Source organism: Meriones unguiculatus, chromosome 5 (genome assembly GCF_030254825.1).
Source record: "Meriones unguiculatus strain TT.TT164.6M chromosome 5, Bangor_MerUng_6.1, whole genome shotgun sequence".
Lineage (NCBI taxonomy): Eukaryota > Metazoa > Chordata > Mammalia > Rodentia > Muridae > Meriones > Meriones unguiculatus.
The window spans coordinates 123,386,383-123,413,366 of record NC_083353.1 but is presented as its reverse complement, the minus strand read 5'-3'; the positions used below and the strand labels follow the sequence as shown (position 1 = coordinate 123,413,366).

General features: G+C 45.6%; 1 protein-coding gene across 3 annotated transcripts in view; it reads right to left on the bottom strand.

The window, feature by feature from the left end:
- Positions 1 to 26,984, bottom strand: part of Dera (deoxyribose-phosphate aldolase) — a 72,045-nt gene that overhangs the window by 42,386 nt on the left and 2,675 nt on the right. Inside the window, exons 2-6 of one of the 3 annotated variants that reach the window (XM_021658545.2) lie at positions 21,387 to 21,539; positions 9,608 to 9,705; positions 8,210 to 8,357; positions 7,099 to 7,194; positions 4,668 to 4,802 (exon numbers count right to left, since the gene is read on the bottom strand). In XM_021658545.2, coding sequence (XP_021514220.1) covers positions 4,668 to 4,802; positions 7,099 to 7,194; positions 8,210 to 8,357; positions 9,608 to 9,705; positions 21,387 to 21,423 — 514 coding nt within the window. In that variant the 5' untranslated portion in view covers positions 21,424 to 21,539. Of the gene's footprint in view, positions 1 to 4,667; positions 4,803 to 7,098; positions 7,195 to 8,209; positions 8,358 to 9,607; positions 9,706 to 18,704; positions 18,961 to 21,386; positions 21,540 to 26,984 lie in introns of those variants that run through there. The other 2 variants (XM_060384329.1, XM_021658546.2) reach the window with 2 other exon arrangements.

The following is a 26,984-nucleotide window of genomic DNA, read 5'->3' as shown; positions in this document are numbered from 1 at the left end:
ATTTCGTTCTCTTTTACTGAAACCAGAAAATGTTAAGTGTGTATGCTACAAACTAAGCTTGGAAACCAACAGGGGTGAGCAACTGAAGGATGTGGAGATGATGAGGCTGTGGTCACAAGAGACTGACAATGATCCCAACTGCTTCACTGAGCACACTGTGCCAGAAAAATCTGAGTCTGAACCACCTACACCTGCAGGTATCTCGAGGAGACTTGATCCCCAAGGCCAGTGCCGGCAGCTCTGGACCTAGGCTCTCAGAACTAGACTTTTCAGCATGGTCCAAATTTGAGAACTTCTCCAGGTCACTAGTAAATATATTAGGCATCTCTGTATAGCAGAAATGAGACCGCCCCTATGTATATCAACTAAGGAAGGTGGTATGCAATTACCAAAGCCTGCTCGTGGAACGTGCGGATGATGAGGCCCTTGTGGCAAAAGTGTCAAAGTCAGAACCTGTCTAGGAATGTGAGGGAAGGGCGCTGACTGAGAACTTGGGAAATACTTGTCAGGTAATTCTGAGAGCTATGTTAAGGGACAAACAGATACACACATGCCTGCATACGCAGGAGTCAGTGAAGGAATGTCAGGGCAGGGCAGTGTGAATGAGCTGAACAGGAAAAGGCATACCAGAAAAGGACCAGGATGCAAGGACTAGGGTAAGAGTGAACAAACAGTGCTATGTGACTAGAGACCATGGCACTCGGCGCTGCTCAGCATAGGACAAATCACCGCAGGGACTTTAGTAGCTCCTGAATGCATCACCATACTCAAGATAACACAACCACCACCACCACCATCCTGAGTAATCAAGAGTACCGAATCTAAATGGGATTTCTTTATTAAATTGGGAAAGGTAACTATTTTGATGCATTTCTGTCTAGAGTCCCTGATTTCCTGAGACTCTCTGATTCTGAGCCCCTCTCTGGTTCTCTGAAAATGACAATGAACAACACAGCTGAGTAGCAGTGTGGACAGAAGTCTAGACACACAGATCGGCCAAGGTGACAAGGACCTAGTGCTCAGAGCTCTGGGAGCCAACATGGAAGACAATGTAAGTGAACTTGGCTCTCGCGGGGCTGTGCACAGCAAAAGGAGAAGTCGCTCCAGGACAGAACACCGGAGGGAGGGCAGGGCACATGCAGGAACTTGGCACCAAGAAAAAGAGGCTGCTGAAGAGTGACGGAGCCTCAGGAAGGTGAAGTCACAGCCACAACAACACGGTGATTCAGGAGGAAAGGACAGCTCGGCATGTGGAAGACTGAACGGGGCTGAATATCAAAAGCCTGGAAGCTCCTGGGCACTGGGAAATGGGAGGCCACTGTCGTCGCACTTACAGCCTACCGACAGAGAGGTGTGGGTTGCCTAGGGATTCCAGTGGTGCTGAGGATAAAAGAAAGGAGATGCAGTTATCAACGAAACAGCACGCTGGTTTTAAACAAACACACTCATGGGAATGGACGAGAAGGAAGAGGCTGGAGACACACGGAGACAATGATGACCAATGCACAGGGTAAACACCTGGACGTGTGGGAGGGGAGCCACGCAGCAAAGAAGGGCAGGTGTGACACGGGGACTCAAGGAGTTTCTGATCCAGTGCTTCCTGCTTCTGAGAAGCAGCAGGGGGGCTGCTGCTGACACACAGACACCACAAGGTCGGAGTGAGAGCCAGACATCTGACAACACAGAGACAGAAAATGCTCCCTCAAAGGGAACTGAGAGATGGAGCTGGGGAGAACGCTCGGTGGTGAAGAGCACTGGATACTCTAGCAAAGGATCTGAGTTCTATTCCCTGCGCCAACATGGTGGCTTACAACCATCTGTAAGTAGTATTAGGTGATCTAACACCTTTTCTGGCCTCCTTGGGCATCAGGCATACATGTAATATGTATACATACATGCTGGCAAAACACTGATACAGATTCTTTAGAAAGGAACAAAAAGAATGGGAATGTCGAGGTCTGAATAAGCATGGCCCCTGTAGACTCATTTATTTGAATGTGTAGGGAGTGGCACTATTTGAAAGGATTAGGGGGCGTGGCTTTTTTGGAGTAGTTGTGGCCTTGCTGGAAGAAGTGCTACTGGGGGTGGGCTTTGAGGTTTCAAAAGCCCAATCCAGAACCTGTGTCTCCCTCTTCTTGCTGCCTGTGGATCCATATGTAAAATTCCAAGTTACACCTCAGCACCATGTCTACCTGCACGCACTGTTCTCCCTGCCACAAAAACAATGGACTAAACAAGCCCAGTTAAATGCTTCCACTTACAAGAGTGGCCATGGCCGTGGTGCTTCTTCACAGCAACAGAACACTGCCTGTCAGGGAGCTTTTATATCGTCTCCTCACAGAGTTCCCCGGAGCACGCAACGTGAACCTGTACTCTTCCGGGCCAGGAGGCGTGGCCGGGAGGCGTGGTCAGGAGGCGTGGCCGGGAGGCGTGGTCAGGAGGCGTGGCCAGGAGGCATTCTAAACAGCTAGGTCTATTTCAGCAGTGCATCACAGCATGTAACAACTTCTAGCTTAGTCGGAGGAGACAGACCCACTCTGAGTGTGGGTGGCATTAGCCCTCCTCTGGGGTCCCAGACTGACCTGAAAGCAAACTGAACATTGCACGCATCTCTCTCTGAATCGCCACGTTAGACTGTGACATGATCTCTTTGACATGATGGAGTGTGCCACAGCCTGTGAGCCAAGGCAAGCCCTTCCTTCTTAAGAAGCTTTCATCGGGTGACAGCGATGAGAAAAACAACTGATGGTGGCACACTCCTTTAATTCCAGCTCTCTGGGTGGCAGAGGCAGGTGGCTCTCTGTGAGTTCCTGGCCAGCCAAGGCTACAGAGAGAAACCCTATCTCAAAAAAACAAACAAAAAAGCAACTAATATACAAAGTAACTCACAAAACTCAGAGCGTGGAGGAGAGGCCCAAGACAGGAAAGGAGCGGCCTGGTGGGCATTCCCACCAGCGCATTCCACAAAATTATTAAGAGACTCGTAATTCAGAAAACACCTAATATAAAAACAGGACAGTGAATAACACAATATATCATCAAGCTGAGAATCAAAATTAAGACAAAATTCTGCAGAGAGCGAAAGGCTTAGGTCACTGCTGGCTTCTATTTAGAAATAAATTTCTAGCATTAAATGTTCCTTTTCGATTTGGTTTGGGTCAAGAGGTTATTAACACCATAAAAAAAAGTTAATGGAAAAGTATGGCCTAGGACAAATACGTGTTATTATATTTTGTGGAAATGCCTACTTTGGGGAAATTATTATCTTAAAAACAGCCATCCCTAAGTCTGCTAAGAGATACCAATTACATTAAAACCCACCTCCTACTGGATTTTATTTTTCAATTAGTAAAACTTGAGAGACAAGAGCAAAGGTTATAATATAAACTGCACATCTATGTTCATACCAGCTTATTAAAGCCATGAAAGACAAATATTTCCAGATTTATTTAAAATATTATGAATATTATATTATCTACAATCTTGATATCTTAACTTAAAAATCTGTGACCAAAAGCAGATAAGCAGAATACACAGGAACAAGTATATAAAATACAACTTTTAAGAAAGGATTAAGAATGCCCAAAGCACATACTGGCAGCAATATGAAAAGGGGCACAAGTAAAAAAGATATTTGGAACTGTCAAGAACAGTGGTATAGATAGGAAAGGGGGTAGGAAATAGGAGAGGTATGAGAGCTAACTCTCCAAGGCTTGCAAACCGAGCCTAATGACCTGAGTGGGATTCCCAGGACACACATGGAAGACAGAGAGAACGGACTCCCAAAAGCTGTCTGCTGATCTCCACAGCCAAGCCCCGGCATGTACAAGATCCACCACACATACTCAAGTAAATGAAAAATGAATTAACAGGGATCCACTGACCCTCCCTAATCAAAATATGCATTTTACTTGATATGGACATCTATCAGGAAACAATATATTATCCTGGCATTGATTTAGTTTCATTTAAAATGTTAGTTAAATTACTTGCTATGGTATTTTTTTTCAGAGAGTACTGTATTTATTTTAGTTATTAATGTCCTCATCCTTAGGATACAAGATATATATATGATAGTATAAGAATATATATAAGAATAAGTACCATCCATTTGATTGTTTCATACCTCATTGTAAAAGCAGCATCCTGTTACTGGAATGGACACATTCTATTACAGCCTGGCATGAGAGTGAAACACTAACTCTACAGACAAGTGTGCAAAAACATTATAACATTCATGGTGGTAAAAACATACTTAATAAACTTATAAATAGCGCACATTCCCAAAATCCACAGAGATTAATGTGAAAGGGGTGACCGCCCCCAACATACTGAAATAAACCTTGCTTGGAAGACTTGCCGGAAGTGATTTATGTACTGAATAACAAAACAGTACAGAATAGTAGTCACTCCTCCAAAAGAGAAGCAAATTAATGATTTTACTGCATGGAATGACCACACCAGGGGTGTGACAAGCTCCTGCAGACAGAGAATGGCCTAGATGTGTAAGGGGATCAAGAGGAGCACTCTTAGCCATGTTTTCTCTGACCTCTGACTTGTGACCTGACCTGGAATTTGATTCCTAAGTCATGCTGCCTCCCTTCCTAATCCCCACATGACCCACCAGGAAGGGCTGGGGCTCCCAGGGAGCAAGGACCTGCACCCACCTTTCCACTGGCCAGTCAGCACCAAGGTCCTGTTAATGACCACGTCGATTTCAGTAGCTCCGTCCTCCACGGCCAATCTGACCTCTTCCAATCGTGTCTTTAAATGAGTCTGTCCAGCCGGAAAGCCAGTGGCCACTGGGACAGATTTAAAAAGGAAGAAAACAAAGGAGAGAATGAGGGAGAGAAAGAAAACAAAGAACAAATTTCAATCGGTCAGTTCGTAAGTACAGCATTTACAGATGAGTGCATGAAGGGCATTTGAATTGCTCATGCCACACAGGACGGGGTGGAGGGGCGCAGAATGTGAATGTACATTTGTTTTAGAGGAATGGCGACGTGGTAGTTTCTAGAAGACCAGACGTTCAGTTGCTGCAGAGGTGTTTGCACAGCACACTTAGTAGCTATTAAATGACTAAATATGGTAGCTGACAGGAGTGAAATTTCTGGTGGGGTTTTACATGGGGCACTGGTTGTTTCAAGCTGGCTTTCCTGACTTACTCATTTGCCGCTGACCTGATCTCCATTTACTCATGAATAGACTTAGGGAACTAGAGCAACCAGACTGCAAGCCGGGTGCCTCCCGGTGTCTCTTAAAACAACCAGCCAGGCAGCTGAGTCCAAGGAGAAGCCTGGAAGGAAGGAGAGTGCTATGACTGCAGGAAAGGGCTAAGAATACAGGGAAGGAAAAAGAACTCACACGGGTTTGAGAGCTAGAAATTCTTTTTCATTCATCCCATCCCTCATTCTAAGCACACCTGTTGACCTCTCCTACAGGTGTAACTCCTCAGGTCTGCTATCATAGGCCAAACAAATTGCCCTGTTGCCTAAGTGGGAAGCTGAATGCACTGAATCGGTGAAGAAACTAAGGTTTATGAAGGTATTGCTGTCAATCCTCTCAAAAGGCTATACACAAACATGGTTCATGGAGAGATGGCTCAGTGGTTAAAAGCAGGGGCTGCTCTTGTAAAGCACCCAACTTCGGCTCCTAGCACCCGCATATCTGTAACTCCAGTTTCGAAGCATCTAATGGCACCTTCTGGCTTCTGTGAGCACTCAGGGGAAGCTGATGCATAACAACCCATGCAAGCACAAACGTACATATATAAAACATTAATCTTAAAAAGGGATATAGTACATCGTGTTTTCTTAATAAAATAAGTGGCTGATCTTTATGAACTGCTTCTTTGTTTTCTTTCTGAAACATGCTCTTTCCATGTAGCTACGCTAGGCTTGAACTAACAGCAGTCCTCCTGCCTCAGCCTCCTAAATGCTAGAATTACAGGCATGTCCCACCATGCCTGGCTCAGACTGTTTATTTAAGGCACCAGGACATTCTTGTAGCCTTTTTAAAAGCTAGAATCTAAAACTATCTGTCTCCACCTGGTTATCCATCCATCTATCCACAGACACACTCTTTAGGAGGCCTTTTTATAGTCTGTTTTTCATTTACTTACATTGTGTGTGCGTGTTTTGTGTACACACATGAGGTCAGAGGACAAATTAGGAGAGTTGGCTGTTTCCTTTCACTGTGTGGGCTTCGGGGATTCCCCTCAGGGAGCCAGCCTTGCCAAGAGGCACATTTATCTCGCTGTTGGTCCTTCTGGGGTTTGGAAGCTCTGGTTCTCACCCTGGCTTATTCTATACCTTTTTGGCTTTTTCTGACATCAGCTAACTCACCACTGTGAGGCTGATCATGTCAGACTGTGCTTAAAGCCTTCCAGAGTAAACACTGTCATCAGAACAGAGCCCATGCCATCAGCCATCAGCAGCCTGCCCGGATCCCACTCCCACTCCCTGTCCACACTGTAAGCCTTTCTCTTCCCGATGGGCTTCCGGGCCTCTGTGTATGCTAGTTCCTGTCTAAAGAGCATCGCCTGCCTTAGCAGCCTGTTGGCTCCTCCTCATCCCTCAGTGTTCAACGCAGTGATCATCTCTGCTGGGACACGTTCTTACTCTGTGGTTCCCAAACCATGGCTAAGGAAAGCCTTCGCTGCTCAGATACATAGACGACACACATACAACACAACACAGAGATGTGTGTGTGTGTGTGTGTGTGTGTGTGTGTGTGTGTGCATGGTATAGCTGACTCAGGACTTTATAAATCTGAGGGTCCTCATGAAAAGAATGATTTCCTTACAGGAACAAAGACATAGTTCTACACTCCTAGGACTCACTATGTCAAGGTTTGGGGGTGGCAGGTTTTTGTCTGTTTTTGAGATCTCACAATGTGCCCAGACTGGCCTCAGACTTACAGCATGTGAGACATCATGCCTACTTTAATATCTCCCTTTGCTACATAACACTTAACACATACTAAAATCATGGAGAGATCAGGGCAATCACAGTACAAATTCATGGAGGATACTCCCTGCCGACTGAGCTAAAGAACTTCAGACATGTTGAAAAGAGTAAAAGCCACCGAAAGTCTTACCTGACGCCACGGGGATACTGCAGCCTGCGGCCTTCAGCGCCTTCACAGCATCGCACACGCGGGCAGGGTAAACACAGACGGCAGCCGTGGTGATGCCTAGGCAGGGGAGAGCGCAGCAGCCTCCTTTACATGGGGTTCAGCTCACACACTACCCCTTTAATTATTATTTTTAGGACAACCCGGGCAGGAAGCAAATGAGACTTTCCCCACATGGCTGTAGCGAATGGGAAAAGGTGGGTGTTGCATTTCGTTTTTAGTGCTGGGGCTGGAAGCAGGGCCTTTAGCACTCCAGCTCTAATCAGGTAACGTTCTCATGTCAACTGGAAAGAACCGCAATAAAGACTTTTCAAAAGTCATGGAGTTGCTTAGGGCTACTGCTGGCCCCCAGGCTGTCTGTGATGCCTGCTACCTTCATGCACAGCAGCTGGGCACTGCAGAGTCAAGAGGCCTAGCCACACAGAGGAGCTCTGCCAACCAAAACTGGCTCAGGGAAAGACAGCACGTGCGGCCTCCAGCACGTGCGGCCTCCACAACACTACTCTCTTAGAAAACAAACACCACCACCACCAGCCCGACGCCTCCAGTCTCCTCCATGTTTGAAATCTGAAAGCTCAAAACGCAGGACAGCTTTCGGCATCTATTCCTCTCATACACTAAGAGAGTTCTGGGAGGTGTTTTGTGTTTTAAGTTTTGACTTGATACACAGTACTCCCCATTTGCATTTTAGTCTCCAATGCATTGCTTTTACTTCATGTATGCGATGTGATCACTAAGTAATGAGACTGGTTCTTCCCCCGTGGTGGGGAATCAGAGCCTGTACTTCAGAGCCACTGGATAGAAGGTTCCCAACCTGAAGAACTGAGGAAACTCTCAACCGGCAACTTCAGCTCACAGATGCGAAACTTGACATGAAGCAAGGCTTGGAATCTCTTAAGTTTCTGAAGGGAATTTCAGTGTTCTGCACACAGAAGCAGGGGCCTACCAGGGACCTGATCGCCACAGCACATCAGCGGGGGTGGCGGGAGATGGGGACAAGAGGGATCCAGCCCCTGAGGCCCCAGCCATGACCACCGTAGCCAGGTAAACCCAGGTACAGTGTGCACAGTCTCACCCTGGTCGTGCATATTTAAAGCTTTTAAGAGGTCCGCCCGGATCGGATATTTGGCTTTGTAACAGAGCCGTTGAACGTTGGAAAACGTGTCATCCCCGGAAAGTGTGGTAAGGTCTATGAACGTAACAGCTTTCAGGAGCCACGCAGCCTACACCAGAAGGAGAAACAAGGGGAGTCAAAAATAAAACGCACCTTGAACAAAGTTAGAGTAGAAAAACATAAGACAAATGTGAGTGTTAACAGCCACGGTCAATGCTGCTGTAAGGAGTTTCCTGATACCAGGTATAATCGGAAGTCAAAAATGACGAGCAAAGATGAGAGAGAGGCTCAGCGGGGAAAGGCGCTTGCTGCCAAGGCCGAAGACCTGAGTTCTATCTCCAGAGCCCACATGGTGGAAAGAGAGAACTATCTCCTCCAAGCTGCCCTCCACATCCACATGTGTTTCAGGTTGTACATGAGTGCACCACACACACACACACACCACACTGTATATTTTAAATCATTTTTAAAAGAACGACAATCAAGATGAACATTACTGAGAATAAAACAAAAGGATAGATTCAATCCATTTTTTTTCTCAGAAACTCCAAACTGAAGCCTCCACCAATTCCTGCGATTTCTGACTTTTCCACAAATGCGGTGACTTGAGAACTACCTTCGTTTTACCTTCTTTCCTGAAATCCAAGGTGATATAACACTTTCTAAAATCTCTAAGTCCCTTGTTGTTTTCGTCCAATTCCTTTATTAAAACAACCCTCATATTTCCTAACTGACTCTAAAAAATTACCCTTTGTTTTTTCAACCAGGATGGGCAGAAGGGAAATGTCATTTGAAAGGCCTCCATTACAGTGTTCTGCCTCTCTTGTGAAATGAACCTAGAGGTCCTTTTGGGTCTGCACAGCACGTCTCTGATGGCCACACACTGAAGAACATGCTGACTGAAGTACCCCACCAGACGTCACTTTTGGAATTTTGAAAAGTGATTTATGAAAAGCAATAGTAAGGTGGATTCTCCCAACTCAGCCCTCAATAGTGGACACACCAGATGCTGATGTTTATGGCCTAAAAATTAAAATAGAAGACAGCCAAAGAAAGCATGTCTAAGAAACTGAATAAATGCGTTGAGGAAATGTGCCATTTAATTTGCTCATGAATAAAGATGGCCTCAAATTCATTTGCGGTTTGGCCACTCAAGAGTGATAAGATTCTTAACTTGTTTGGATAAATGTGTTATCTTTCTCCAACCCATCATCATCATATATGAATTATTAAAATAAGCCATGGACAGCTGCAATCCTTTAAGTGCAGATGCATCTTGAGTGAAATTCAATACTGTGGCCTTGAGGGAAGAGGCGTGTGTTGAGAGGTGTGGAGACAGAATGCTCATGAGGCCCATACCTGCCATTCCTTCTTCACGCTTCGGCGGGCCTGGATCTGCTGAGCCCGCCTCAGAACGGCCGCGTGATTCACCTGAACTTTGGAGATCCAGCTAAGATCTAGAAAGGAAAGAGCGACACTTGTAAGTTTTAAGAGCTTCACCATCATATCCTCATTCATTATCAATATTCTTTTGGAACATATACACCTTGGGAGCAACACGCCAGTCAATAAAGCACATGCTGTGTGAGCCTGATATCCTGAGGTCAACCCTAGGACCGACAGAAAGGTGGAAGGAGAGAACTAACTCTGTAAAGCTGTCCTGTGACCTTCATATACAGTGGCACCCACGAGCCTGCACATTATATGTATATAGAAAATAACAACAAATATATGTTCAAAGTCATGCTTCCTTCTCACAAGTAGCAAATACATGACCCTGTAGCAAGCCTAGTCATCACAAGGTACACTTCGTGCAAAACCACGTGCATCTGAAACGACAAGAAGCCGCATTGATTAATTACACACATAAGCACAGCAGTGGGTGTGCCCTCCTCCCGTGGCACACACGCCTCACCTCTGACAGAGAAGAGTTATTTGTGAATGTCTAGTCCAGGAGAGCAAATGATTAATAAATACTGAAGTGAATTAGTGAATACTTAAAGGCATCTTTGATCACTACCCACTCACTGACAAGATTAATATCTGCTAGATGCTGATGTGATACAGCCCATCAAGAGGGAATTTTTCAAAATGTGCTAGAAATAACAACAGTGTAGCAGGTGTTCAGAACGGAGGGAGGGGGGAAGAGGGAGGATCCCCCGCAAAGCTGCAAGAGCTAGCCCTGGCACGGCCGCTTCAGGGTGGCCTGTCCTGTGTCGCCTGAGTTGTTTCAGGTGGCCTTGGCAGAACCTCAGCCAGCTCCCCAGAAGACAGAGCACCTAGATGCATCTCTACCACTGAACGTGGACAGCATTCCTGAGCAGAAGTGGAACTGCTTCTTGTCCTTAGTTCAGTGTGAGTCACAGTCTCCCCCTCGGGCGTCCAGAGACTGATGTCCATGACTTTCAATTCCGCCCATGGATCTGAGGCATCAAGTGGCCTCAATGTAAGCTAGATAAACTTTCCTAGTGTAGCTCGCCTCATTTCTACATCCCAGACCTTCCTCCAAGGACCTCATGATTTTGCAGCAGAGCCTTAACAGACAATGGTGGGCAAGGTGTAATCGTTAGAGAAATATGTGCCAATCACACACCTCTTTCATGTGCCCATGAATTACTGACTGCAGACGTTATGGTATATCAGCCAGGTAAATTGTCTCTGTGACCACATACTTACTGGGAACAACCTGAGGCAAGGAGAATTTATTTTGGCACATGGTCATGTGGCTCTGTGTGTTTAGAAATAATACCATCTCTGTGGGATCTTGTAACAAGGAAAAAGTGATCCCCTCGAGGTCAACCAGGAAGCAGAAAAAGGCATCTTTGATCACTACCAACAACTCAGAGAAGGACAACTCAGAGAAGGACCACAGGGGCTAAGATGGCTCAGAGGTAAGGATGATCTTGCTGCCAACCCTGACAACCTGAGCTCAATCGTGGATACACATGGTGGAAGGTGAGAACGGACTCTGGAGATACGTCCTGACTTCTAAACATAGGTAAGTGCACACCAACACACACAGAAAGGGAAGGTGTGGGATCAGGGAATGACGTTATGCTGCCAGTGATCTACTTCCTCCAGGGAGACCCACCTGCTACCTTTCACCACCTTTCATTAACGCCAGCATATAAATTATGAGTCCATCAAGGGGTTCATGCATGCCGTCATTAGTTCAGAGCCTTGGTGATCTTTGTACCTATGTAGATGCCCTCACGGATAGGCCCACAGCTGTGGTTCCTCAATCCTGGAGGCATCCTTCAATCCCATCACGCTAACAACCACAACTGAGCATCGCACTAATAGCACAATCCTAAAGAGTTTGCTCATCACAAACATGAGACCTGGGACCACCAGGGCAATGAGTAGGTCTTCTTTCCCATTTCCATTTGTGGGTTCCTACAAGTATTGATATTAATGGTGTAAAAATGTTAAATTTTGTTAAGAATGAGTTATATGAGTATTATTATTCAAGAGCACTAAAGTAGGAACCATGTTTGGATGGGTTATTTGTTTTTCATTTCTGTTTAAATTATTTTGTTAGCTGAAATCATTTAATAAAACAGATTTTCAACATTTCCATCCATCTGTTCGACTCCTTAAAATATCACTTTGCCTTACTTCTTTGCGAAGCCAACACAAGAGAAAACAGACGGCAGGGTCAGGGAGCCTCCTGCCCCTTCTTCCTACCCAAAGATAGAGTGAAGTCCTGGGGAGCAGGACTGCAGAGAAGAGAATGCACTCAACTCAGTTAAGTCCTAAAACAGTGTGGCTACAGTCAGGGGAGGCAAAAAAAAAAAAAAAAAAAAAAAAAAACAAAACAAAAAACAAAACAAAACAAAAAAAAAACCTGACTGACTGACCTCTACTACAGGTGACTAAGTTCATGGTAAACATTGTTTCAGATGGACAATAGAGGTGACTGAGCCAACAGCTGTATGGAATCCTAAGGCTCATGGCCAAGAAGCCAAAGCCAGCCACTCTTTCCTCGAAGTTCCTCCCTCTTCTCCATTCCTCACACCTTCTCAAGTTCTGCTGTTGTGGGGCAGACCCCATGCAAACCCAATCAATCCCTCAGCTTTCTCACAGGCATCTCCCTCTCCCGCCCTCCCTCAAACACCAGGCTTCAGTATCCCTAAACAACCAGCGGTTTCCTGACTTGGTGTTTTATGCCCTATTTGTTCCTTCCACCTAGAATGTCCTTCCTTACCTTGTATGACCAATGAACTGAGGACATAGCTCGGCTGGTCAAGTATTTGCCTAGCAGACAGGAAGCCCATATAAACTAGGCACAGCAACACACTTATAATTCTAACCTTGGAGAACGAAAGAGTGGGAGGTCGTCCTCAGACAAAATAGCAGATTCAAGGCTAGCCTGAGCTACCTCAGACCAGTCTCAAAAAACAAAAGAGAGAAAAGGAAAAGAAAATGGAAGGAAGCAGAGGAGAGGTCTCCTTCTCTGGGAATCCTTTCTAAGGTTTGCAAGTAGCATATTTCTTGTGGACTGTTCTTCAAGGTGACTTTGCCGGCCCCTTACAGTCCGGCCCCTTCACTTGGAGCAGCACTGACAACCTTAACTGCCTTGTACCTCCAAGAGGTCTTTACAATCTCAAGCAAAGGTCGAGACAATGGGTGACATTCAAGGAAAATGAGGGCTTCTCTGAGCCTGGACGCAGTCTTTCCTATCCTCCCCAAGGCACAAATGACTTTGGGTCTCCAGAAGAGAAAATGATGGAAGCCCAGATGGACGCATTGCTCCTCCCACCTAACGTTAGAACCCATGAGGCTGGCTCTCACACAGCTCGTAGCGCTGGCCACAGGTCCCCGAGAAACACCTACTGGAGAATGTAACAGGAATTACCTCTCCCCATATCGGCTTCGGCTGCTAAAAATATCATTAATGGTTGTAAAATTACCCGGCCCCATATTTAATCCAGCCACAGAATTTGCCTCTGTGACCTCCCATGGCAATGAATTATATAAGTGACTATCTCGTTTTATTAGCACTTCATTTGCTACTCTTTAATTTTGTCAAATAACCCTTGTTCTCATATTATGGGGTCTGGGGAAAAGAAAGGACTGATTGGCCTTTGTTATGTCCTTCATAACTTTTAATATTTCATTCAAGTACCCTTTAGCGTCTCCTTGCCAGGAGAAATGACTCTAATACAACACTCTCATCAGGACCATAGAATCTTTTGCCTCAGAGGCCAAGAGGGGTTTCAAGTTCATGTGTCTTTGGGGAGATTAGACATGAAACCATAATTGGCAGGCAGCAATGTTCCTCATCACACTCTCCGATATAGAAAACTCCACTGTTTTTCCTCAGACTGTCACTTTGGTGGCATTTTGGCCTCTCTGTCCGTTATTAATTTTTTCTCAGATGTTTGTCTCTTTGATTTTATTTTTTATTTTTCTGGGTTGTCTCGGTGGACAGGGACTTTCGAGCCTCACCAGCACTTCGTTTTTGTTTGTTTGGGGTCCTTCACATCACCCCTAGCCCACGTGGTGTGAAATCACAATACTGCGTGACGAGATACATGTCGATTCACCTTTGTTCCTAGGAGACAAAAGTAAATCACGAAACCTTAGCTGACACAGCACCATCCAAAAGTGGAGTAAATAAAATATTAAACTTCCCCTTTCCTTTTAATTCTTTCTAACTGTCCTACTTCTCCAAGCGCCTTGCTTTCTGACGTGTGCTTGCATATTTTAATACTAGTTCACCGTTCCCAAGGACCTGTCTTAGTTGTACTCACACAGCTGCCTATTATTTCACCATTGTTTGTTTTCAAGTCTAATCTGCATCCCCCCAGGAATCGGCCACACCCTCCCAGCTGTGAAGGTGTTCGACACAGAAACAGCTCACCAACAAATGCTTGTACCTTTTCTATTTTAGCAAGCTAGTGCTGTAATCAGTCTCTGAAACTGCTAAAGTATTTCACGGTCATGTCTGATCGGTCAGCCTTCAGCTTTGAGAGGGGAGGGGTGGGCTTGGGGGGAGGGCTTCGGGGCACTCACTAGGAAGACCCGCTCCTCCTCTGCCTGGTAAACTGGTCCTGAGAATCCAGATGTTAGGAACCCAAACACCCACAACCAGGCAGCACACGCCACCACAGCCCAGATAGACCTTTCTAAGGATCCAGCTTCCACTGCTGTTTACAGCTGACCTCAAATTTCGATCACACACTCACCTGCGGATATCAGTCCAAACCTGGTGAGGAGTACGTCTGTGTGCCCCTCCAACAACCACAACTTAGACAGCCTTGATCTCCCAGCTCTGCCTCTGTGCCAGTCTTATCTGTCCTCTTCCACTGAGCTGTCATCTCTGGTGTGTCTCACAACCGTAGTTAAACGGGTTTTAACACTTTCAGGATATCATTACAGCAGAGGCTAGCCCGGACCATATCACAAGGTAACTAGAGTCCTGCACCTTGCTCTGCCTGGCAGCATCCTATCCTGAGCCTACGGTTATCACACCTCCCTTTATCCCCCATCCATCCCTGACACGCCAGCCATTCCCCAGCTGCTGCTCTGAAGTAATCAACTGTCCATTTCCGAAAACTGCCCTTCTCAATTCATCAGCTATTAACAGGAGGGCGATCTGCGAACTGACAGACCCTAGTCTCCTGTTTTGATAATTTTCTGTACAGTTCTTGGCCTGACCATTTCAGGTCCAGTTGTTCCCAGTGTCCTTAGTATCATTCCTTTAGTGACCACTGCAGAGTCTACAGCAACAGAGCTTACACAGCTAGAGCCACAGCCCCTTAGGAGAATGGGGACCACACCTGAGTGCCCCTGAGCACACATACTACCCCCTCTCCACTTAGGACCAAAGTTCTCAACCTGAAGGCCATGACGCCATTGGGGGTCAAATGGCCTCTTCACCGAGTTTGCCTAAGACCATCAAAAAACACAGATAATTACATTACAGTTCATAACCATCAAAAATTACAGTTATGAAGCAGCAACAAAAATAATTTTATGGTTGTGGGTCATCACAACAAGAGGAACTGTATTAAAGGGTCACAGCATTAGGGAGGTTTCAAACCACTAATTTAGCATGTCCAGAGTGTGGGTGCTGTGTAAAGGTCTGAGAAACACAGTGGCAAAGCAAGGGTGCAGCCACCCTAAGAAACCCAGAAAAGCTTCAGACATGAAGAAGGCTGGAAAAGCACAATATGAGGCAACTTACATGGGCAAAATCAATGCATTCAACCAGCGTTGCCAAGCCAGTTCCATGGTTTTTATAAGAACTTTTCACTTGGAAATATATAATGAAAACTGACTTTGGTGACTGGAACAGAAAGAGAAGGGTGTCGATGGCTACAGCAGAGCAGAGACTGGAAGCTCAAACTAGGAACCCAGACAGGAGCCAGTCAACAGAGCGCCTCAAATGGAGAGGACACGGCACTGACGAATCTCACATTGCTCGACACGCGTGAAGCTCCGGGTTTGGTCTGAGAACCACATGAAACCGGACGTGGTGGCCCAAGCCCAGCATCCCAGCACTCAGAGTGTGAAAGCAGACATGGAGGGTCAAGACTTCAAGGTCATCCTTGGGTCCTGAGATACATGAGACCTTGACTGTAAACAAACAATAAACTGGAACAACACCAGCATTTAATGGCTGTTTGAAAAGATGCCACAGCCTTTGCCCCTGATACAATCAGGGCCTTCACAGGAGAAGCACTCAACACTCATGCCCTGGCTTGAGCCCAATCATACAAGAGCCAAAGGTGTCCGAAGTCTCTGCTTGCAGATGGATGCTGACTGACAGAGTCAAGCACGAAGTATAATCGAGGACTGCAGAGATTCCATGCTGTTACCATCCATCTACTCTGTAAATCTGTAATGAGTTACTTCAGGTTTTTCAATACTGAATACACATGCACCCCTACCAGCAGCCTCAAAAAGCGTATCTAATGAAAAATGTAATTGTAAATTTCCATTTCTCAGGAAGATTGATTATCTGTAATCTGCACATTTTACAAGCGTTCGCCGCACAAAGCAAAGGGCTAACACCGACTACAGAAAGACTTATCTGCTGAAAAGCAAGGTAGCTGCTTCAAAACTTGCCTGTTATGTCAAGCTGGAACCTAAAGAATTGAATGCATCCTTAGCAGATAATAACTACACGAAACTCTGAAGTCCAACCTTCATTTAGATAAGTGACCAATTTAAATATTGCTCATTTTCATATGTGGCTAGTTCAGTGACCAGGCAAGAAGCAGTAGTTAGTAACAGAATTACTAAACGACATTTGGGTTTACAAACGTGGATTTGTTGCTAATGTCGCTTTGCCTTGGTACTGCAGATTGGTACGCTAGGCAAGTGCTCTACCACGGAGCTACACCCCTAGCCCAAATATATAATCCTCCCACAAATGTGCCCTGGAAAAACTAATGACAGCAGCTTCCCCAAAGTCTTAAATATGGTGAGTGGCCAGGAAGAATTACCCAGCACTGGGGAAGAAGGGGAATTGGATCTCTGTGAGTTCAATGCCAGCCTGCTTGCTGGCCAAGGCTACATAAAGAGACTGTTTTTTAAAAAAATTGAAAACATACAAAAAAAGGAAGGAAGGATCATTAGAGCACAGAGAAATTCAAAATTCAAAATTATCCAACTCTGGTACCCTTTTAGGTAAGATTCAACACACAGCCCTTTGAAAAGATTTGATGGATTATTCTAGGCACCCAGAGCTTCAGAGAACACCTCCTTAACACTTCCCTCTTGATAAAAGACTCCACAGTAAAACTCGATGAAGCTTCCTAAGTTACAATTGTGCCCCAATACTATCAGGAATGTATACCATACAAGATGCTATCTCTACATGAGTCCTGAAAGCTAACTTACATGCTCTTAACAGACTTACACAAAATTAACTCTGAGAAAACATCCTAACTCCTATTTAAATGCTCCAGAGTAGAGTTAGCAATAATACTAGAGTCTAGAAATGACTGAGCACACCACACCGATGGAAATGAACAGTCATATAATACGGGCACCTATTCTTCATGAGATGTGCGGCCACCACCAGCCTGCTTAAGGGCTCACTCTGAACACACATTACCCCATGTAAATCTCACTTCAGGAAAACCCCATTGTTCTTTACCACGAATTTAGGATAATTCACAGTCTCTCCTAGGAACAATCACTTTCAGGTTTAACTTCCATGGAAGCATCTTATATAGTGGATTATGAATAAGATCTTATGAGAGTATTAGCTTGTATTTCCTAAAACTTGTGACTTCATATTATCCCTGGCACCTGATATTTCCAGCAAACAGTTTTTAAATGATTTATTGAGAATCACTATTATTTTTTAAATTATTTAAAATTCATATATATTTGCATTTTGAAATCATACCTATTTAGGTATCTCCCCCAAATTGCTGTTTACAAGCAGTCATGTCCTACTTAGCTTCAGCTATCAACTTACCACAGCCTACAATCACACGAGAAGGGAATCTCAGTTAATGGATTGCTCAGACCACACCGGCTTGTGGGCATAGTGTCTTGGGTGTTAATGGATGTAGGAGGACGCAGTCCACTGTGGGTGACACCATTCCTTAGGCGGATGGTTCTGGGCTGTGTAAGAAAACTGGCTGAGCACGGGCCTGAGTGGGCCAGCAAGCAGCATCCTCCATGGTTTTTACTTCAAATTCCTGCTTGAATTCCTGCCCTGATACCCCTCCGTGGTAGACTATAATCTATAAGCAGAAATAAACCTTTTCCTCCCCAAAACTGCTTTTAGTCAAAGCGTTTTATCACAGACACAGAAAGGAAGCTAGAACATATATTATCTAAACCTTGGTTATTTATCTTAAAGAGGTGACAATATGGTGCCAATGAATCTAACTGAATCAACACACTATAATTTGATAACTGACTAATTTTCAAAGACACCTTGGGATTTGAATCTAAAATGTCTTCCACAAACTTGTGTTCTGAGTGTTCTGTTTCCAGTTGACAAAGCTATTTTGAAGGGGATGGAGCCGGGCTGCCAGAAGAGAGTGGATAGTGGAAGGGCTTCAAAGGCTATACCTGCCCTTGCTTCCTGCTCCAATTCACAAGCATGTAGCCACAGAGGGATGCTATCCTATTTTATCCACTGTGAGGTGAACTTTAGCAATGAGACAAAACGTCTTTCTTCCCTCATGGAGACACACATACAAGTATACACACACACACATATATATGCATGCATACAGAGATGCATAGATTCACACCCGTATATGCATGCACACCACATATATATGCATTCACACACACATATACACACACACACACACACAGCACACTTCCAGGCAGAAGGAGCTCAGATTGTAGGTGTACCCCTCCAACAGCAGGCAGACAACAAGTGCTGAAATCCTGACTCTAAAAAGACAGGGTTTGACTCGGATACATTTCCCCAAACAAACAAGCCAGCCCCCCACCTCCACTACCCCTGCATTACCGAGCACAGCGCCAGTCAAGGCTGCCTGTTCCTGGACTGAAGTAGAGTGCAAATCGCCCCTTGCTAGGTCCTGATTCAAAGCACTGTTTCCCAAAGGACCTGCTCTCCCACCACCTCTCCGTAGGAAGAGGTTCTTTGTGGCACAGGTTTCCACAAGGCGGGATGGTTTCCCCAGCACTTCCAGATGCTCTGCGACAATCATTAAAGACCTTAAAGCACTGACCCTCCAAAAGGAAGTCATGCCCGCTTACAAGTTCCCTGGCTTCCTGTGAGTAACTGAAAGAATGCCCACTCTCTGCTGCCAGCCCCACTCACTCGGTGCACCCCAAGGTGGGGTAGAAGTCACATGATTAGCTGGGTTTTGTTCCACACTCACGGGGAAAACCGCTCCAGTGTGCAGGGCAAGGTCTACCAGCCCCAGAAATAGAAGGCTGGGGTGGACAAAGCCCTTAAGATGTGCAAAGAAGAGTGGACAAAGAAGAGTGGGCAGTCAGAATGGAAAAGTCCAGAGAGAGCTGGCACGGTCTGTCCACCACATGCTCCCTTTAATTAAATATGTTAAGCTCTACTACTAAAGTGTCATTTTGGTGGACTTTTATTTAAGGTTCCTTCAAGGAAAAGTAGCTCTTTAGACTCTCAGCCTTTCACACTTTAGTGAGAACAGGACATTCTGTTACCCTCCCATGCAGTTACTGAGGGCTAACGAGAGGCTGGCACACCCAGAAACAAACCTCCCCATCTCCTGAGGGCCATTCCTGACTGCAGATGAAACTGCTCTTCTTACTGGCTAGAGGTTCAGCAGGGTGATCCGCATGTCTTCATTTGTGTGCCCGCAGAATGCTCCCCACAATACCCAGGAACTAAACATAAAAACAGTTGAATCTTACAGTAATTTTCTGTTTTCTGGCTTTGAATCTGCACGAGGGCTAAGGACATAGCTAGCTAGGTAGTGTTTGCCTCACGTATAGGAAGTCCTGGGTTCTACCCTGGCATAAGAACACGAGCAAAGCACAGAAAGAGCGGGTTTTAAGTTTGACTTCCAAGGCCAGGGATAGTTAGCAGAGGGGTTCCTAGGCATTCTGAACAGTGGCAGCATGTCCCAAAGTCAAAACAGAGGCCATGATGGCCTGAAGAGTCCAATTGCTCGTGTGATGGTGGAGAGCAGGTGGTAGGAGCAGGGGTGGTGGCCAGGGACTCACAGAAGAAGAAGAGAATATATGGGCTGGATACATCAGCCAGACAGAGGACTAACCCTCGGCTGGCGGAGTGCTTTTCCTGATGTGTGGGAAGCAAGGTCTGACGCACACCGTCTAAACTGGCCATGCCACTGCATATAGAAATCCCAGCACTCAGGAAGCACGGACAGGCTGAACTTCAAGGCAATTCTCAGCTACACACCGGGCTCGGGGTTCACCTGGGACACGTGGGACCCTGGGCACACACACAAAGTTGTACCATGAAAGGTACTGTTCTAAGTGATGCTAGAGGTACAAAGACCTAGCAAACAGAACCCAGGAAGGTGACCCTCCCTACCACACACGCATTCAGCACGACAGAGAAGGGGTACATCGGGGCACTGGTGGAGACCAAGGGTGCCTGGAGAGGAGATCATGAGAGCTGATACTCCAGAGAAAAATACAGAAGCAGCCAGAATTACTGATTGGCAGTGAGCGCTAACCAGGTTGAGGGAGACCAAAGTCAGTCTTCCATGGTGGAATTACAGATTGAGGACCGTGAAGCCTAGAGACTCAATTACATGTTCAAGGTCACAAAGCACCTGCTAAAACTACAATGGAAACTCAGGTCACTAGATTCCCAAGCCCAAGTTACAGCTAAAAGTCTGTATCTATGATCACTACAGTGGGGCTGGAGCAATAGCTCAGCAGTTAAGCCTGTGTGCTGCTGTTCTAGAGAACCAGACCTGATTCCCAGCACCCATAACAGAAGGCTCATAACTGCCTCTGACTCCAGCTCCCACTGGGATCCAATGCCTCTGGTCTCTTTGGGCACCTGTACTTATATTTACAATCCAAGCCAAACAAACACACTGAAAACAGTTTAAGAAGAGATTATATGCCTTGAATGAAAAACAAGGACATTATAAAGAAACCAAATTAAAAACAAACAAATCTGAAAAGATACACGCAATGTGTTCTATTTGAATAAAAACAAGGCGTTCAATGAAATGAAGATTTTCCTGGAGCGGGTCAAAAGTCCTGGCCCCACCACAATGCTGGTGTCCTGGAATAAGATACCTGGGGATAGCAGAGAGGGAGGAGTGAATCCTCACTGTATCGTTAATGGAAGCCAATGTTAAGACTGTAACCAACGCTCTGTCAGGCAGAGGGATAAATACGAAATAATGGCTCTGTGCTCAGAGGGCTCAGGCGGAGAGCGAAGCGCCAACTTTGCAAGCCTGAGGGCCTGACTCCAGAGTCTCAGCATCCACCTAGAAGATATGATGTGGGCACTGTCGTGCATACACAGTGTAGGGCTGAGGAAACCTGATCAAGGCAAAGGCAGGAGGCTCACGGGATCCCGCTGGCCAGCCAGTCTAGATGAGATGGTGAGGTCCGCATCCAGGGCGAGACCCTGTCTCAAAACATAGGGTGGAGAGCAAGGGAAGACACGCGACATTGACAGTGTCGTGACATCCCACGAGAAGGGCAATGTGGTACTCACTGTGTCCAGTCACGTTAAGCCAACAGGGGCGAGACATGCAGACTGAAACCAGACACACGGCACCAGCCAGGTGAGGAAGAGGAAGGTCTAAAGAGCAAACCCAAGAACGGCAGCAGCAGTAGCTGCAGGAACGGCCACCGAGAGGTCATGTGGCTGAAATATAGAACCAGAAGAATTCTTAGCATCTTGGAGATGGTGCATTGTTTTTTCGTTTTGTTTCAAGGATAATTATTAGAGTAGCTTTAGCAGAGCAGAAGGCACAAAGATGCCCACACAAGCGTAACTTCCTCCATTATCAACACCTGCCACCACAGTATGTCAGACTCATCTTACAGATTAGGAAAGGACAAGCCAGGACACCAAGGGCCCTGTTCACAAGGTCAAGGCCACCTTTCTCCTTCACAGACAAACTTCAGAGCATCCGGGAAAACATACACAGCCAGGCCGAGATTCTCTGATGACCATTCGCAGATGTCTGGATTCCACTTGGCTTGTGAAAGTGGAACTGTGGAAAGGGAAGGAGCGAAGGCAGGAAGGACATAAGAGAGCGTAACACCTCGGTGAAGAAGAGCTAGAAACAAGGACACAGGACACACAGGTATGCAAATGACCCCCCATTCTTTTCTATATTGACTAAGTTCCTCAACGGATGACAGATCCACTGTTTTAAGAGCAGATAAACAAGAGAGAAACAAGAGTTCTCAGGGGTGTAAGACTCCTTTACAGACAGGTCTAATCCCTGTATTGTCAATCATCATCGGTCCATCATATTAATCCAAAGTTCTAGAAGCACAGAAGTCTTCAAGTTGGCACCATTTTGTGCAATGGCACACAGTGCCATCCTCTCATATTATATATACTACTTGCCTCTTGGTCACTGAAGACCGGTCTTGGTTATCATTTCAATTGCTTCAGCCCTGGGCACTGCTTGTATTCAACTGGCATGCTACTCTCTAAAAACGTCTCTGGGACTGGGCCTGCAGAGATGGCACAGTGGCTAAGAGCACTGTCTCCGAGGCAGAAGAGCTGTAAGCTCCAGGATAGCCTGAGCTATCCAAACCATTTCAAAAAATCATAACAAGATAGAGAAAGCCCTGCTAAGCTGCAGACCTTTCCACTTTTCAGATGACCTGTGTGTGTATGTGTACATGAGTAGGCACGGATGCACCACGGCTCATATGTGAAGGCCGGAGGGCAGCTGGTTCTCTCCTTCTGTCCTGAGACAGGTACTTATTTCTCCCCTGTTCTTAAGGACAGATGTCTCTTCAGTTTCTAGGCAACTCCCCTGCCTCTACCTCCTGCTGTAGAAGCTCTGGGATTACAGATACATGCCTGTGAGGTTTTTATGTAGGTCCCGGAACTGAGGTCAAGGCTGATGTGGCTTTTGGTCGCTGAGCTACTTCCCGACCAGCTGTAGACACTTGAATGAACTGCACATTCATACACACAAGCCCATCCCTACCTGAACTATAAGGACCAAAGTATGTTCCCTAGGTGTTCAGCTGAAGCACTTGTCAGAATCGGCATTCTGATCAGGAAATTTCAGTGTTTTTCCTTCCTTAAAAGACCACAACTCAGCATCATTAACTAGAGTCTAAAACAACCCTGGCACCAGGCAAGTGGAGTCATTTTAGAGAGCAATTACCAGCAGCTACTTCTCTGACTGGCATTTCTTTGGAGGAGGAAAGCCTGAGTATACAAAGAGAGCAAGGAGTTGGGATGTGAAAGTCTCAGCATTTTAAAAAATATGTACAGTTGCTGGCGCAGAGATTAAACATTTATCCTCCTCTGGCGGCCACTTTGGTTTCCAGGGAACCGACTGTTTCAGTGAGGCCGGTGGAGGAGAGGTACACCCACAGACGCTCACAACACACAGCAAAGTCGACTGAAATTTTTCAAAGTGCCTTTTCATGCCTTTAATTCAAAGATGAACACATTTCAAGGTGACCCAATCCTCAAGCGACAGACAGTGTTTTAAAAGGGCCAGAACTCTCCACTTAAACCGTTTCCAGCGACACGCTTCAGTCGCGTCCTCAAGGGCTCCGTCTGCTGTCTCATTTAGTCGTCTTTCTTTCCAGGCAGAGGCATCCCATTTTCAATGAGGGCTTGAAGTTTGTCTTGCCGCCTAATAATTAAAATCCACAGGGCTTAGATACTTCTATTAAAAAAAAAAATGTGCTTCGGTGTAGCAGGTACCACACAGGATTTTTAATTATTTAATTATACAACAAACTCTGATTATTATTTTATAGTTTTCTCTTTATCAAAACATTAACAGAATGATAAAAGATAGCCTTGTGTGTATGCGTATAAGCAAAAGGTAGCAGGCTTCAAAAGCAGAATGAAAGTGTTCATAAAAGGTCACCACACTTAAAATATAAAAAGGTAGACGCACTGTGTGACCCATACACAGAATCAGATCATTTTTGTCTTTCCGACATATTAGTTGTACCCACTAGAGCACAATAAGATTATACTAGAAAGCTAAACATTGTGTTCCTGTGTATAAAGATGCCTTCTAGGCTGCTTTTGCTCAGTCCCTGTGCACAAACTATCCCATGAGAAACAGCACTGAGAAGAATGCCTCCCCCGGACTGGTACGAGGACACCTCTTTCTGTCCTTCCATGCTTCAGAAGCCAGTTTTGTTAGGTCTCAAGCAGTCCAAATATCCAGAAATGATCTCAAACTGGACCACAGTCAGATTTCTGACATTTAGATAAAAGCCAGCATTCCTCAAGAACTTGTGAAACAGGTTTTCTGTCCCCCAAAAGGAGTTTTTCTCCTTACCTCTGGGTCCGAACCTATCAAAGCCCATGCTGGCCTCCAGGACCCTCAGTTTCACAAGTACCTGTTCTACACTTCAAATTCCACACAAGCATCCGAGCCTTCTTACCCCTTCCTCCTCTACCTTACACTCTCTCCAGCTCTCAGGCTTCCCTCTCTACAGCTACTCATCCTAGAAGCCAGCTCTCTATTCTCTCTTGCTGCTTCTTGCTCTTTTGCTATCCATTCTCTGGCTATGTTCTCTCTACATCTTGCTCTCTCCCGTGCTCTATTCTGTAGCTCTTGCTCTCTCACTATCTCCATTATTCCCTCCCACTTCCCCAGCCCTGGCAATGGCCAGTTTTTTTTTTCTCTCTGTTCTAGACTCTTCCAGTTGCTCTGGATATCTTCCCTCTCTTATTCACAATAAAAACCTTCTCCCTAAGAATGGAGCAGCCATGTCGGCAGTTTCTTTACTATACCCCCTTGAATACAATTTGTTGGTTTTGCTCAGTTTAGTTTTGAGACAGGGTTTCATGTATCCCTGGAGGCCCTCAAAATCACTAATCCTCTTGCTTCCATCTCCGATTACTGGGATCAAATCACAGTACTGGAACTAAATCCGGGGCTTCCTGAATGCTAGCCCAACTCCTGAGTGACTTTTATGGTCTTGGCTGAGATGCCTGTGCTCTGAGAGAGCAAAGAGCAGGCAGGATGGCCCTGGGATCCATTCCTGGAGCAAGGTGTTAACACAGCAGAGTACCAGGCATTCCTTACAGAACCCCCCAAACCTCTGTGCATGTGAATACATCTTCTAAAAATACATTCTGGCCCCTTCCCCCTTTCTTCCTTAGGCAACTGTCCTATACCACCAGGGTAAAGATAGGAAAGGTGAACAAGATGGGCACTTGAACCACCACATTTGGACAGGACACCCTCAAGTCCAGAGTAAGGCATAGAAGCCCAAACAGATAAAGAGAGCACCATGCATCCAACAGCCCAGAGTCCAGACACAGGAAGGGAGGAATGCACTTCCTACGCCCCTTGTCTTACACAAGCTCCTATAAAAACAGGAAGAAAAGACAATGATACAGGAAGCCCAGAACACCCTGTTATCACAACTCATTTACTGATCAGTCTAAGCCAGGCACCCTATAATCCTAGCATTTGGGAGGTGGAGGGAGGAAGATTAAGACCCAACTACCAAAAGTTCTAGGCCAAACTGGAATATATAAGGTAATTTCAGGGACTGGAGAGATGGCTCAGCAAGTAAGAGCCCAAGCTCTTCCAGAGGACCTAAGTTTGAGTCCCAGCGCCCAGATGTCAATTTACAATAGTCTGTAACAGCAGACACAGGTAATCCAAGGGCACCAGGCGCTCATGTGGTACATAAATGCACATGCAAACAAAACACCCATACACATAAAATTAAAATAAAATAGATCTTAACCATCTCAGAAATACAAAAAAATCTAGATATATCTAACTTCCTAAATGTACAAAGATAAAAGAAGAATGGAAGATGAGTAGATATCACATTTACAGTCTGTTTAAAAGAGATTTTGTCCTGGGCTGGTGAGAAGGCTCCGTGGTTAAGAGCACTGGCTGTTCTTGCGGAGGACCTGAGCTCTATTCCCAGCATGGTGGCTTACAGGGTCTGAAGCTCCAGTTCCAGGGGATGTGATGACCTCTTCCAGTTCCCAAGGGTACCAGGAATATGCAGGGTGTGCAGACATATATGCAAGCAAAACACCCATACATGTAAAAACAAATACCAGTGGGCTGGAGAGATGGTTCACTGGTTATGAGCACTGTCTGCTCTTCCAGAGGTCCTGAGTTCAACTCCCAGCAACCACATGGTGGCTCACAACCACCTGTTCTGGGATCTGATGCCCTCTTCTGGCATGCAGGTATAAATGCATATAGAGCATATATATATATATATATATATATGTATATATATATATATACATTAAATAAGTAAATAAAATCTTTAGAAACAACAACAAAATAATAATAATAATAAGCCAACCTCAAAAGATTATGAAGTTGCACCACAGCAAACGGGAACAAGACACAGTCACCACTTTTGCGGAATAAAAGCCAGGTGAACTTCCTGCCCAGGGTGCTTGCTGGCAAGGTTTGGCTTCTGGGGTATCTTCTTACAGAAAGTGCGGCCTTGCAGAACTACTTGCACTCCTTGTGCTACACCAAGGTCGGTCTTTGTTTCGAAGGATCTCAGCCATAGCTATAGCCATGTCTTGTTAGCAACAGTATCTGCAGAACGGTCCCCATTTCCTCACAACTAAGATCTGTCTGAAACTCTTCCCTGAACAGCAACAGAGTGACATCAAGTCAGACATTACTAAAATGTTCCCTAGTACAAAATCCCCACTTTCCCGATGCCTCCAGAGATACACAAATTTGAAGGGAAGCTGTGCTTTATGTCAGCTTGGCATTACTAGTGTCATCTTAGAGGAGGAAACCACAATTGAAAAAAAAAAAGAGATGCCTACCTAAGATCCGGATGTAGACAGGCCCGGGGGACATTTTCTGAACTAGTGACCGATGTGGGTGGAGCCATCCCTGGGCTGGCAGTCCTAAGTTCTATAAGAAAGCAGGCTGAGCAAGGCACGAGGAGCAAGCCAGTGAGCAGCGCTCCTCCAAGGCTCCGCCTCCTGTCCTAGAGGAGTTCCTGCCCTAACTTCCTTCGATGATGAACGGGAAGGGAAATACGCCCTTTCCTCCCCAGCTTGTATTCCCTCATGGTGTTTCATCACAGCAATAGAAATCCCAAGTCAAAGCCACTGTCTACCACCCTGAAAAGGGTGTGA